At 36.3% G+C, this 13,540-nt stretch overlaps 1 protein-coding gene across 4 annotated transcripts in view; it reads right to left on the bottom strand.

Moving 5' to 3' along the window:
- Positions 1-13,540, bottom strand: part of Tdrd3 (tudor domain containing 3) — a 125,695-nt gene that overhangs the window by 19,290 nt on the left and 92,865 nt on the right. The window contains exon 13 of one of the 4 annotated variants that reach the window (XM_028758328.1): positions 11,720-12,839. The exons of the other annotated variants lie outside the window; for them this stretch is intronic. Within the exon in view, the coding sequence (XP_028614161.1) occupies positions 12,741-12,839 (99 nt within the window). The 3' untranslated portion in view covers positions 11,720-12,740. Of the gene's footprint in view, positions 1-11,719; positions 12,840-13,540 lie in introns of those variants that run through there. 4 annotated transcript variants of the gene reach the window in all.

Here is a 13,540-nt window from a genome sequence, read left to right as displayed (position 1 = left end):
TGCTTGCTTTTTTAACTGAGATAACAGCACCACCACCACAACCACCAAAGGAACAATAGATACTGCAAACAGTAGAATTTAAATCACCTCCCCTAACACACACACACACACACACACACACACACACACACGAATCTAACAGATGGTATTGAATGTCTTAATATCTGGTGTCAAGATAAACTTAAAAAGATACTGTATGAGGCTGAAGAGATGGCTCAGAGGTAAAGAGCACTGGCTGCTCTTCCAAGGCCCCAGGGTTCAATTCCCAGCACTCACATGGCAGCTCAAAACCATCCCTAACTCCAGTTCCAGAGGATTTGATGCCCTCTTCTGCTTCCTCAGGCATGTCACACATATGGTGCTCAAATATACATGGAGGCAAAGTACTCATACACCTAAAATAAAATCTTAAACAGGAGACTGAAAGATGTTAATATTCTCATGATTATATTAATATTACTAGCAAATTTTGAAAAACTATTTCTAGAGCCATTTTCTGAAAACTGAAGTTTGTTGATGTCTTTGGTCATTACCCTAGAGACTTTCAAAAGAGTTCACAACAAGAACCTCAACTGGAAACTGGATGTGTAGCATACTGTTAGCTTGCGCTTAGTAAACACAGAAAGGTTGTCTCATTTGTAATCAAGTATTTTTCAGGAAAGTATGAAAAGACCAAAAATAGAGGATGAACTGTCACAAAATTCTTGAACTGAACAATTCTTGTTCACTTTATTTGCTTTTGACTTTTCCAATTGAATACATAATGAAAAATTACAGGAAATTTATAAGACAGAATATAAATATATGCACACACACAGATATACACAGACACACAGACACACAGACACACACACACACACACTAGCTATGTCTGTAACTTTAATTATTTTAAAATAACTATGTTGATATATTTTCATCCAGGCCTAGAAATTGCTTTTATTCGCTAACATGTATCATAATATTTCATAGTGATATTTCTGTCAGGTAATATTTCAACATTTTTTTTTATCGTCAAACACTCATGTAACTTTCAGTTTCTTGCTTTAAGGATGGTATCATAATCCCATTATTGATTCTTTGGAGATGTTAGCAACTATAGAATGACTGGCTGTAAATCTGAGTACTCTGAAATCTTAGGGGTGGGGGTGGGGTGTCAAAAAGACTTTGTCACTTCTCCCTTCCTTCAGCACTATATCAGGGTCCAGACTTCGCTGAATTCTTTTTATTTATTTTATTTATTTATTTTTATATTTATATGAGCACATACTGCAGCTATCTTCAGACACACACTAGAAGACTGCATCGAATCACATTACAGATGGTTGTGAGCCATCATGTGATTGCTTGGAATTGAACTCAGGACCTCTGAAAGAGCAGTCAGTGCTCTTAACCACTGAGCCATCTCTCCAGCCCTCACTGAATTCTTGACAGAATGAATGTATCATTAAACTTTTCCACTGACTGATAAGTCTAAACTGAGTGTTTATTGTGTCAACCTACATTTGTCACCACGGTTCAGTTATAAAAGATGGCACTGCTACTTCAGCAAGAAACCATATGAAGTGTAAGTCAATGGTTCAAGGCTTTAAAAAAAAAAAGAAAAATTCTTAATAAAAATCAGTCTAGTAATGGTATGAGTGTTACTATGCTGCATGACAACCAGGCATTAATGGCAAGCAATCCATAGGAAATGGCTACTGTTATTTACAGTGCCAGACCAAGCCTTCATGGACTGTGGGAGAAGTTGGACCAAGCAAAACACCACACTTTCCTTAAGCCCTATAAGGATCATTCGGTCTGAAGTGTGATCCAGAAAGCATATCATAGTCCTCAGTTCCATGCATCCTTCATAACTGAACACCCAGAAAGGCAAGCATTATCAACTAAGGAGGGTGAAGGCAGCCAGCAATTTCCTAACAGAAGAAGCTGTACCGTGTACTTCTAAAAGAGCTAATCAAAGACAGAGCTGTCAGATCTCTTATCTTTCTCTCCAATTCTCCTCAGGTTAAGGATATAGGATTTCAGTGAGACCTCTGAGGACCTTATTTCCACATAGAAAGTGGAAGGGTGGAACATTTACTCAGTTTTCCCAGTCAACCTGCTTAACAAAGGAGGTGGGAACAAGACTAAAAGGCCTTCCCTCTACCTAAGTCCTTCGCTTCAACACTTCCTGAAACTTCATGCATTAGACTTACTGTTTGATGCCCATAAGCATGCAATTCTGAGATTAAAGAGAGGTGAAAGGAGGGTGAGAAGGGATAAGAATATCCCACAGTTCAGCATGAGGATTAGTTCATGTAGTTTTACACTGTGAGAAACATGCAGAGGGCAGGATCAATGGTTCCTATGCAGAGAGGGCAAGGGAGAAGCAACAGTAGTGGAGTCATCTGGACTGCTTCAAGAAGGCACACGTCAGAACACTTGAGAGGAACAGGGAGGAGGCCAAGCCCGTGGAAATAAAAATCATCTCTACAGATGTTGGGAGACTGCAATTCACATTTATGTAGACATAAATATTACTTAATCCTCACAACATCCTGTAGTAAAATTGAGACTTAGAGATGTCAGGTAACTTACCCAAGGTCACATAGGCAGTAAGTGGCAGAGCCGGGACTGGAACCCAGGTCTTCTGATTCCTCCTGTGCACTCCCAGCTCCCCTGGAGCTGAAGCAGGGGCAAAAAGGGAGGTGGAAGTAATTTGCCCACAACGAGTCCTGCCCTGGCCCTTCTCTCAGAAGATGAGCAGAGCAGACATTGTGCTCTTTCTGCGACCCTTTCCACCAAACCCTTTCAGGTTAGAGCACAGATAATCTCAGTGTTTGCCAACCTTGGACTCAAGAATGGAAATCAACAGTAATGTCCAAAGTTACATCTCGCTACACTTTGCCATTTTGGCAAAATTCACTGAAATCTCAAAGCATCATAGTTCTCACTTCAGAAAACAAAACTTTTAGTTTTTACAATTACGCTTTTTTAAAAAGCAGTCTGCTCAGTGTTTTGTTGAGCAGGTTTAGTTACAGCTTTTAAAATACACTGTAAGAATGATTCTGAAAACTGATGAAAAGCCAAGACACTAACCTACCAACAGTGTCCCACGGTGAAAACAACCTTTCACTCACAAAATCATCTTAACTCAGTCGTTAATGCCATATGTAAAAATTATAATCATTAGGAAGTCTATGCATTGTTTTTTCATATCCCACATTTACAATAGAAACATATATGCATTACTATTTTGATATTACCTATATTCTTTTCTCTATTATGTTTAAAATACTTTTAGTGCTGTGTTTTTGAATTACATTTCTATAACAAAATTTAGACTTTCTACTATCTAGCTTGGAGAATAACACTGTAACTTCTCCTGAGGAAATACATCTTAATTTCTTACTTGCATTTCTAACAAAATATAAACAAATTCAATGAGATAATTTATTTCCTTGTCTAATGTCCTAAGAATATTAGGAAACAATTCAAATTGCCTGTGCCTATGCTATCTTTTTGTCATTTCTCGACTTTTTTGCAGTTAAGTCTTCACACACTGCAGACTCTGACAGTCTTTATGAGAACAGGTAGGGTCCCATGCAAAGTATGCGTTTATACAGATCACAGCAGGAGGGATGGGAAGGTCTTTGCACCCAAAGCCAGGAGCTGTTTTCTAAGCCACAAACACTACTTTAATCAGACAGCAGAACCACAATGCAGTCTGAGCTGGAAGGTATGCATTCTAATAGTCAATCACTTGATATCTTCAAGATGAGAAGGATAAGGGAGGGGACAAAACTACAGGGGGATGGCTTAGATAAGGAGGAAGAGAGGCAGAGGAGAGAGGTAAACATGAGGGGGAGTCACCTAAAAGATATAAAAAGTTTAAAGTATTAATACCCTGAGCTCTTGACATGTTTAAGAATTGTTTCATATTTTAAAATACTGATGGAGTCTTTTGGCCATCTTATCGGAAAAGTATGTTTCTGTACTTTTTACATATTATTGTAAACTTTTTTTTTAACCTATGTCTTCTAAGATAAGTGCTTATTATGTAGTCCTAAGTCATTCATTAAGAGGTACTAAAAATAATTATCAACACTTAAAAAGATTATATGATCACAATTTTTAGAGTTTGAACCATGCAGAGCTAAATTAAGCTAAATTCTAATCCCATGCTTTGCATAAGCTCTTTGTAAATCATGACTCACAAGAGTGACCCTAATATCCTAATTATCCCATCTCAGAAAAGAAAGTATACTTATTCATAGTTCTTAAAATACCAGGGATTGATTATCAAAAATAAATCCCAGTCTCAGAAAGTCAACATTGGGCTCCCAAGGTTACTTTTTCCACACTGTCCCTTCATGTGGCATGTCCTTCAACAGCTGTAGCCCAGAGCCATGCTAGCCATGTCACCAGGCTGCCATTTCAGTCTGATGGTCATCTTACCAGTATTTACCACATAACTACCAGAGATAGACCTCCCACGTCACATAAACAAGCAACCTATTTTCAAAAAAAATTACATTCTTTAACACAAAAATAACACAGTCGTTGGGACCATATGGAGCTGTGATGCTTAGGTCTGGTGTCTAGGAAGGAGTTTTTGATACTGCAATTCTATTAATTACTCAGTAATTACTATCACTGTGTTGAGTTGCAACTCAGTTTTTAATGAACTTAAAACTCTGATACTGTTAACTTTCGGAGAGATACCACTTATAGTATTGGATCACTGATCACCAGCTGCATCCAACAGTCAATTCTGACTCCCTTTTTAAGTAGCTGGAAAGATGGTATTTTTAAAAGTAAGAATACCCTTCCACCTCCAACAGACCTTAGAAATAAACTCTGAAATTAAACTCTGGATCGTGCATTCTTCTGACTTAGGAATGGTGCTGGGATTACAAGGACAGGAGACCCTGAAAAGAAGACAAGAAGAGTCTCTTTCCTAAGGGGCTTAAAGTAACAACTTCTAATGAGTCAAAATTACAGTGTATAAAGACCTGGGAGAATACACTAAGGTACTAATAAAGGCACCATGGAAATGCTGATGGCAGAGGCTCTGTCGTCTTATCTGCCTCTCTACTTAGAAATGCCCAGCTGAATTAACTGATTCGGATACTTTTTTATTTAGTAACCAATGGTAGCTTAACAAAATAATAGTAGCTAGATTGTTGGAGAAAAACAAATATGAAAATACTTCACTTTAAGAATATATAAATATTGTGGATTATTAGGTCAAGTTTTCAGAAAAAGCCTTATTAGAAAGATTACAACAGAAATCTTCCCAAGGTACAATTTCTTAAAATTAATATATGAAAACTTGCAGAATTAGATAATATTAAAATAAAATAAATCATCCTCTTTATGCAATAAAATCCAATTACTAAAAACATAAGGACAGAAAGTGTCTTAGAGTTTTAGACAATAGACTGTGTCCTTTGTTTCTAGAAGGTAAGAACCCTGGGATGTTGGAGAACACTGGTTTTATCTATTTACGCGCCACCATATAGCTGGAAATATAAAAGCAAGCGAGAGAACAGTTATGCTGTACAGGTTCTCATGAAAGGGGAACTAAAGAGTCCCATGAGTAAGTGAGTCTGTGAAGCTCTGTATAGTAACTGTTTCTTGGTAGACCTAAAGCTCTTATTAATTTGATATCAAATCAAGGAAGCTCTGTAATAAAACAGACTTATCTCACATTTTCCGAATTTGTTTAAGTACTTATGTTCCCAGAAAACAGTTGAGAAAATGATTCTTCAGCCGTGAGGTAGCACAAGCACAATGACTAGCTTTCTTAGGCTGCTGCTCTGAGCTGCTTGACTAGAACCTCTCCCTCCACTGTGAAGGCAACTGAATGCCACTCACTGCTGCAGCAGCTCCTGTCCCTTCTGAGTGGAGCTCTAAGCCAATGACAGGCCATGAGGAAGTCATTCCAAGCCAGAGTATAAGGAAACAATTGCCAGTGGTTTCCACGTTTAACAGCAGTGGAAACTGCAGCACCAAAGTGTTTCTCACAAGAAAATGGGACAAGTCTGTTCTTCGCTAGAGATATGATGATAAAACCTACTGTATATGATTCTATAATAGATAGCATTGGTCCAGTAAAGTATACCCATACTTGTGACTTAAGTCAAAAGGAATCAGCCTACCAGATGATTAAAAAAATTAAGACAAAAATCAAGGAAAGAATCTCTAGGAAACAGAATGAAAATGAAGATTGCTGAAAATATAAATAACACTAAATAAGGAAACACAAATAACCTAAGAATTTAAAAGAAATGGATTATTCATAACACACTTTACTATAAAATCAAATATGTACCGTATATTCACTGCTCAGTATTATCAGGGTTCAGCAACATCACTGTGTAAAGACAGACCAAAGTGGCACTGACAGAACTCCACTGAAAAGAAACTTGAGCCTATGGCTCACAGTGAGGGACAATATTGTCTGCCATTACAGATGCCGGTGAAGTCGCCTGAAAATTCACCAGAAACTTAATTCAAGAAAATCAGATCTTGCAATCTAACAGAATCTTTAAGATGAGCTATCATTTAATGTTGTGAGGGTACATTCCCAACATAAGGCTGAAATTTCAGGAACACAGAAACTTAACAAAAATATTGTTCATCTTTATTTATTTTGCTACTTGATTTCCTAGGCAATAAGCAGATCAGCAAATAAGATTCTGCACATACTTGAAAAGGAATGGTAGAACTCCCAACAGTGAAACCATGGCTTCAAGGCAAACAGAAAGGCAGTATTTACATATAGAGCAACTTGTTGACTCAGGTATCAGAAGGAAAAAAAGTGCATGTGACAACTCCAGGCCCTTCAGCTGTGGCCCTCATCCTCTAGACCCATAAAAACTGCTTTGAAGGAAAATGTTAAAATTATATTCAGTAAACGATAGTCATAAATTAATTCCTTAATTAACCAGCATAATGTATTCATAAGCCCATACTTTAGGTTGGCATCAGTAAAGGAGAGACTTAAGCGATAATAGATTAATGTAATGTCTCCTAGAATTATTTGAATATGCTAAAAGGCAATTTTATGCTAACCTGATATGTGATATTAATATTTAATTTCTGACATAAATTACTTTATAAACTCTAATTAAAGTTTGGAACAAACCTGAGGAGTATCATTAAAATAACTTTTAAAAAAAGGCATCATGGGATCGCTAGTACCTGCCATGTTACTTTTGCTTTTTTTTTTCACCTTCAGAAAAAAAACAAAAGAATAATACAATCTGTTTACTTCCTGATCAACAAAAGGCATCTCAAACTAATCTCAAACTGTTTGGAAATGTCTTTAAATATGGCTTGAAGAGATCACAACATAGTTTCTCAAAACGCTGACAACTTTTTCATAGATCCTGAAAACTGGATCAATTCAATGATGTTGTAAGATACCTCTGTAGTACACTCTAAGTGGGTCAATTCTAAATCTCAAGATTTACATAATACTCTATTTACTTTACCTGCTACCGCTGATTCTGAGTTTCAAGGGTAACAGTGCATTTATGAGTATAGAGTATACTTATGAGTGAATGAGGTCCCTCCCCCATTTTAGCAGCTCTCCTATCTCCAGTAAAGGGCTCAAGTATAGTCCATAACATCTGGTAGGAATCATAGGATGCTGGGTAACAGACAAAGAAGAAATAAATAAATCACATCGAATGTAATAAATGTATTGAATAGAAACTTAAACACCATTTGTAGCTTATCTGTGGAATAATATGCGTACAGCATGCATGGCTAAGGGCTCAATCACCAGCATCATTAAAATCAGTTAAAAACATACACATGAAGTTCTGGGTCCACAATTTAAAAGGATGTTTTTTTATTTAAACTAGAAATACAAATTTGCTTTTGACTTGATACTATGAAAGAAAATGAACACTGTCCGTGTGGCAAACTGCAAGGTTCCTAAAATATGGTGAAAAAAATAAAAATAAAACATGCTTTAATGTCTTCAGTGGCCAAAGCAAATTCTGTTCTCAGTACTAACATGGGCACTGACTTATCAAATAATTTATCAACAAGAATGGCAAGTCTATGATCAAACAGGCATTTGGACTAAATACTAATTGTCAAGGCCTCATTGTTACATAATTCTAATCCCTTTTGAAGTTGATAATTTATATAACAATTGTCTTCGTTTTAATGTCTACTATGACTGTGACATCCTGTACAAGTTGTACACAGCCTAATTAAACGACTAACAAGCCTTGTCCTTCCACATCCAAGGCTGTCTAACTCACGGTCCCGGCTGTCCTAAGGCCTTAGCTCCCTGATCAGTACCTAAGCTGGGGAGTTCCTTATTCCTCTATGCTTTTTTAGAAAAGTATTTTTAGTGGAATAATTTATGACATTTTATGAACGTTACTTGAATTTGAAAGAGTAATTTTTAAATGTGTTTTGAAAGGAGAAAAAAAAAACTTGCCCAAAGTTATTTCTAAACTATAACTTCAGATAGAGTCTAATTATGTAACTGAGGGCAGTAGTGTAGTTTAAGTACTCCAGTGTGATCTTGAATTTGTGAACTTCCTATCTCAGCCTCCTGAATGCTGTGATTTCTAGCATATGACACTTAGCCAGGCTAAATTTTATTGTTTAAATAGGAAGCAAGGCCAGTCATAGTACAATATACCTATATTTGTTCCTATTCAAGATTGTTTAAGCCCAGGAAAGTTCAAGGCCAGCCTGGACAGCATGACAACATTATGCATTAAAAATCCAAAATCAAGCAAGGCAATAGATGCAATAATGAAATAAATAGAAAAATGTATTTTTATTTTCCATTAGGATTTTGTATCCCTGTGTGTTTGTGTGTGTGTGTTCCTTGCATATCAGCACATGTATATATGCACATGCTTGTGTGTATATACAGGGAGCCTGAAGTTAGATGCTACAGTCTTCTATTACTTTCCGCTTGAGTTTGGGGATGGGCTCTTGCTGAACTTCATTGGCTATCCAGTGAGCCCAGGATTCTCTTGCCTTCCAGTCTCAGTCTTTGGATTAAGGATGTGAAACTCTATGCCTAGTTTTTACATGGGTTGAGGAGCAAATGTCAGATCATGTTTGTACAGCAACATTCTAGCCACTGAGTCATCCCATCAGTTGCTGGAAAAGAATGGATTTAATACATAAGTTCATTATTGTATTTTCTTCAACAACAATTTTGTCTTAAAACTAAAGTGGAATAAAGAATCATCTACTGGTATCTTGCTTTAAGATTCAAGAGTTAAGGAAAAGACTTACAATGATGATAACTTCATATATCGGAAACACACTTCTAACTTTTTATGTACGGGGGGGGGGGGAGATTCTTGTGGGCTTACATATACTCATTACAGAAATGCTGCCTTTAACCTGGGAGGTTTGTAAGGAGTATTTGCCGAGTTATTAAATGACCTCACAGAAAAACACAGGATAGGATGACTCCCTACAATCCATCTGCCACTTTCCAGAATTATTGCCCAAGACCATGTGCATGGTAAGGTCAAAGGATTAACCATTACCACCACAATGCTGATTGTCTGGTTGGAATAACAGCAGTTACTTCCTGGCAGAAGAAGTACATGTTATGAACACTTCTAAGAGACATCTTGGATATTAGCATGTGCCAAAACATATCTTAGGACAAAACAGTCGCACAGGATCTAAGTCTTGAAGGCACTTGGAAATGCAGGAGACAGCAGTGCCCAAGTATAAAGGAGCTCTTCAGAAACAACTTCAGGAAAAGGAAAGGTGAATCTGTGCAAGACAGCCAACTATCCCACAGGTTTTCCAAACTGCCTGTGGCATCTTCGCACTGGTTTCCTCTTATTAGTTTTGGAGTTCAAAGAAACCAATAAGGAAGGGGCCTGCGGGGAGAACCATTAGCAGATTTTCTTGCTAATGTTTTCTCATACAATAGAGAGGAATATGAGAGAATAATGAATATAATGGGTTTATTCATGTATATTTCCACAATGCATCAACTATCTTGCTAAAATAAGGATGGCTCTATAATGTTTCAATAACACACACACATGTGCATATCGGCAAACAACATACGAACACAAAATAAAAAGAAACTTATTCTCTATTTATTTTATTTTAGAATGTTTTCTGTTTTGTTTTGGGGACACTATAGAGTCTGAAAGAAAGAAGAATGGTGGAAAATAATTGGAGCATTTATATAGTTAAAAATGAACTGTAAACAGCACATTACAAGAAATAAATAGGAAGTACATTACAAGATAGAGATTAAAATAAAACTTATTTTATCTTATTATTTTTAGGTGCCTGTTTTTCTAATGAGAGAAAGAAAGAAAGGGTATGGGTTTGGGTAGGAAAGGAAGTGGGAAAGATATGCGAAAGTTGGGGGAGTGGAAACTGCAATCAGAAGAGACTGCATGAAAAAAATCTGTTTCCAATACAAAAAATGAGAAGAGAAAAGGAAAAAAACCAACAATTTCTTATAGTAGTAAAAAGCTCCAGATAAAATCTAGTTGTAACAACAAATGTTCAAGAATAACACAGTCTAATAAATCATTTTCAAAGAAATTAAGTATCCATTCAAAATCAAAACACGTATTTTGAGTGTCTAAAGTATCATCCCTGAACATGTTCTAGAAATAAAAAGGTGGGCACATCCAGATTGGAAAGGGAGATAAATAAATATTTAGCCACCAACATAGGTAAGATAAATAACCCCTAAGCCTCAGGAGAAAGACATTAACACTTAGGTTTAAAGCATTAATTTTTATTTTAATTTTCTATACAACCAACTATTAATTCACTCTTTATGTCTTTTAATATTTCATGCTTTTTACTTGCTGATTTATCCTTACATCGCTAAGCAACAGTACAAGCAATTGGTTTTTATAAAGGCTTTTTTGGTTTATATGTAAGCTGTTTTTGATTGTTCTGCACTTTACTAGAAAAACATACCTTTGCTAAATGATCACTGGTATTTTTGGAAAACTTAAGAAGTGATTTTCCAACATCTTGGGGCCAATAACAAGCATGAATCTTAATCAAATAAACATAGTATTTCACATAAAAATACACACATATGTAGTGCAAGAAGGTAAAAAACTCAAAATTCGCTAATCCACAGTGTAAAGGAACAACTATGCTAAGGCCTCTTACAGATCTCTGCACCTCTGTAGCCCTTTAAATCTGTACAGTGAGTCGGTCAACTAGGACTGCCTTCCTATTGGTACAGTGGATGTTTTGCTTATAATTTGTAGAACTTTGATTAACTTAACCTTGAGATAGTCCCAAGGTACAGAAAGAAATCTGCTCATAGACTGTAACACCAATACTCTCAGAGCTAAGAGAACTCTACCATGACTCTACATCATATGTACTGACATCTGCATAGATTGTATTGCTGCAGTGGATTCTTATGTATGTACCTATGCACACATAGATATTGCTTAAATGGAGACAGAAGAGAAATGTTAAGCTGGTGGCATCCATATTTCAAGGAGATGTTTCTCTCAAGTAACTATTCTTGCAGACAGAAGAATGGCTGACCTTTTCGTCAACAATGAGGCCCACAGTCTAAACTGTACAAACCAATATACATTAATTTATGCAAAGTCTGCACACAGGAGGAAAAGAATGGCAAAGCCTTCAGAAGATGTAGTGATTTTATCCTGCTTCTGAAAGATAGTTTAGGTGTCTCATTCCAGCTTAAAAATATGTGAAAGTAAATCATAAATGAGTATTCAACAGAGTTTATTGTGGCCCCAAACACAATCAGCAAACTGGCTATGACATCTGATAAAGCCATCATTCAGCTATGTTTACACAAATAAAAATCAAGGTAAGTGCCGTGAAAACTGTTAAGACAGAAAAGTGACAGCACTGACTGCAGCATTTCAGGACCACACCCCTCTAAATGAGGGGGTGTCGGTGTGGAACAACAAACGTCATCAGGTCTGACTGCCCTGAAAGAGCAAATAGACAGGAAGACAACCAAATACTTCCTTTAGGAGAACAGAGTAAAATCAATTTCTCACTAAGATTTCTAAAAACATAAAAACTAAATTACATAAAGCCTCTACTTGGAAGCTGGCATGAGAATGCACACCTGTAATCCCAGGTGTGACAGGTAGAGGCAGAAGGTCATCCTTGGCTACATGATGAGTACAGCCTGGGCTCTATGAGATCACCTTGTATCAGGTAAGCCTCTAGATAAAGCAAGTATAATTTACATACTAAAAATATGACTTCCACTTTGACACTGAATGCTATGACTAAAAACAACTGGGAGCATGTAAAAATAGCCAGCCGTAATTCAACATCTAGAATTACAGAGTGACTAAATAATAAACTTTACCATTCAAATTGAGATAGAAAGTATTAACAGAAAATGGGGAGAATGAAAATGGCCGTCACATGAGACCAAGAAGAGTAAAGCCATGTGAAATCAAGTTTTCCCAAGAAAGGAAAACTATAGTTTAGATAATGGTGGTGTCTCAGTCTTTTAGAGAAAATCTTTGAAACTTTAGAATAATGAAGCTGAAAGAGATGCCCTCTTAATTAAACCAAGGAACCAACAGTGATATCACACTATAAGGTACAATGATAAATTACCTTACAAAATGACAGCTTTTCTTGAATAGAAAAGGAACAAATATCCATGCCTCTGAATCTGAATGCTGCAATTGAGTTTTGTGTTCTTGCTTTATTTATATTGGAGGATGATGAGGACACCAATAAAGACATTTCATAAAATCTTAAAACACCAAATCTGAAAGCAGCTCATGAAAAAACAATGGCAGGGCTCCAAAGTGAGGGATGAGGGCTCCTGGCAGAGGGGTATGATTCTGTTGTACCTGACATTTTAGGGAAATTGCGAGAAGTTAATGAAAATAAAAACTGTAGGACACCACTTATCTACTGGCTATCTGTACTTACATGTGGATGGTAAACCCTGTACAGAGTCAGGGGTGTCCTATTAAAACACTCGCTGTATGAGGCCAGAAAAAGCCTAACTTAACATGATCAAAGTTACTACACAGCTTGGACATACTGGTAATAAAATCAATCAAGTAATAACTATGTTGAAATATTTAGTTACTCTGTAAATATACATATGTGTAAAGATATGTATGTGGTAAACAATGTACAAAGCCATATATAAATTAAAGTGTTTTTCTTAATTGTATAGGTACCTAAAATAATAAACAAAGCATGTATCCTATACAGATTGAAATTTGACAACTTTTGGGCATAATTTAGCCAAATTTAAAGTAACAATTTGAAAAAGAAAATATGCATAAAACCCAATTTTACACATACAAATACTTGTCAAACATGTAAGCAAGGGTATCTGTTTCCAAAGCATGATATAACAACACATTATACATGGAAGTAATTGAATGCATTCGTTTTAAGTTCCAATAAAGTTGCAATCTTTAGTTGGAGTAGCCATTTTTGAACAAACTCAAGCTTTTTCACTTGCAAATTTTATATGACTATGTCTAATCTTTCAGAGCTATTTATTTTCTTCAAAGTAGCCTTTGTAGAGAATTTG

This window comes from Grammomys surdaster, unplaced genomic scaffold, assembly GCF_004785775.1.
Source record: "Grammomys surdaster isolate TR1022 unplaced genomic scaffold, NIH_TR_1.0 126189, whole genome shotgun sequence".
NCBI classification, from domain to species: Eukaryota; Metazoa; Chordata; class Mammalia; order Rodentia; family Muridae; genus Grammomys; species Grammomys surdaster.
This window is presented reverse-complemented; position numbering and strand designations above follow the sequence as displayed.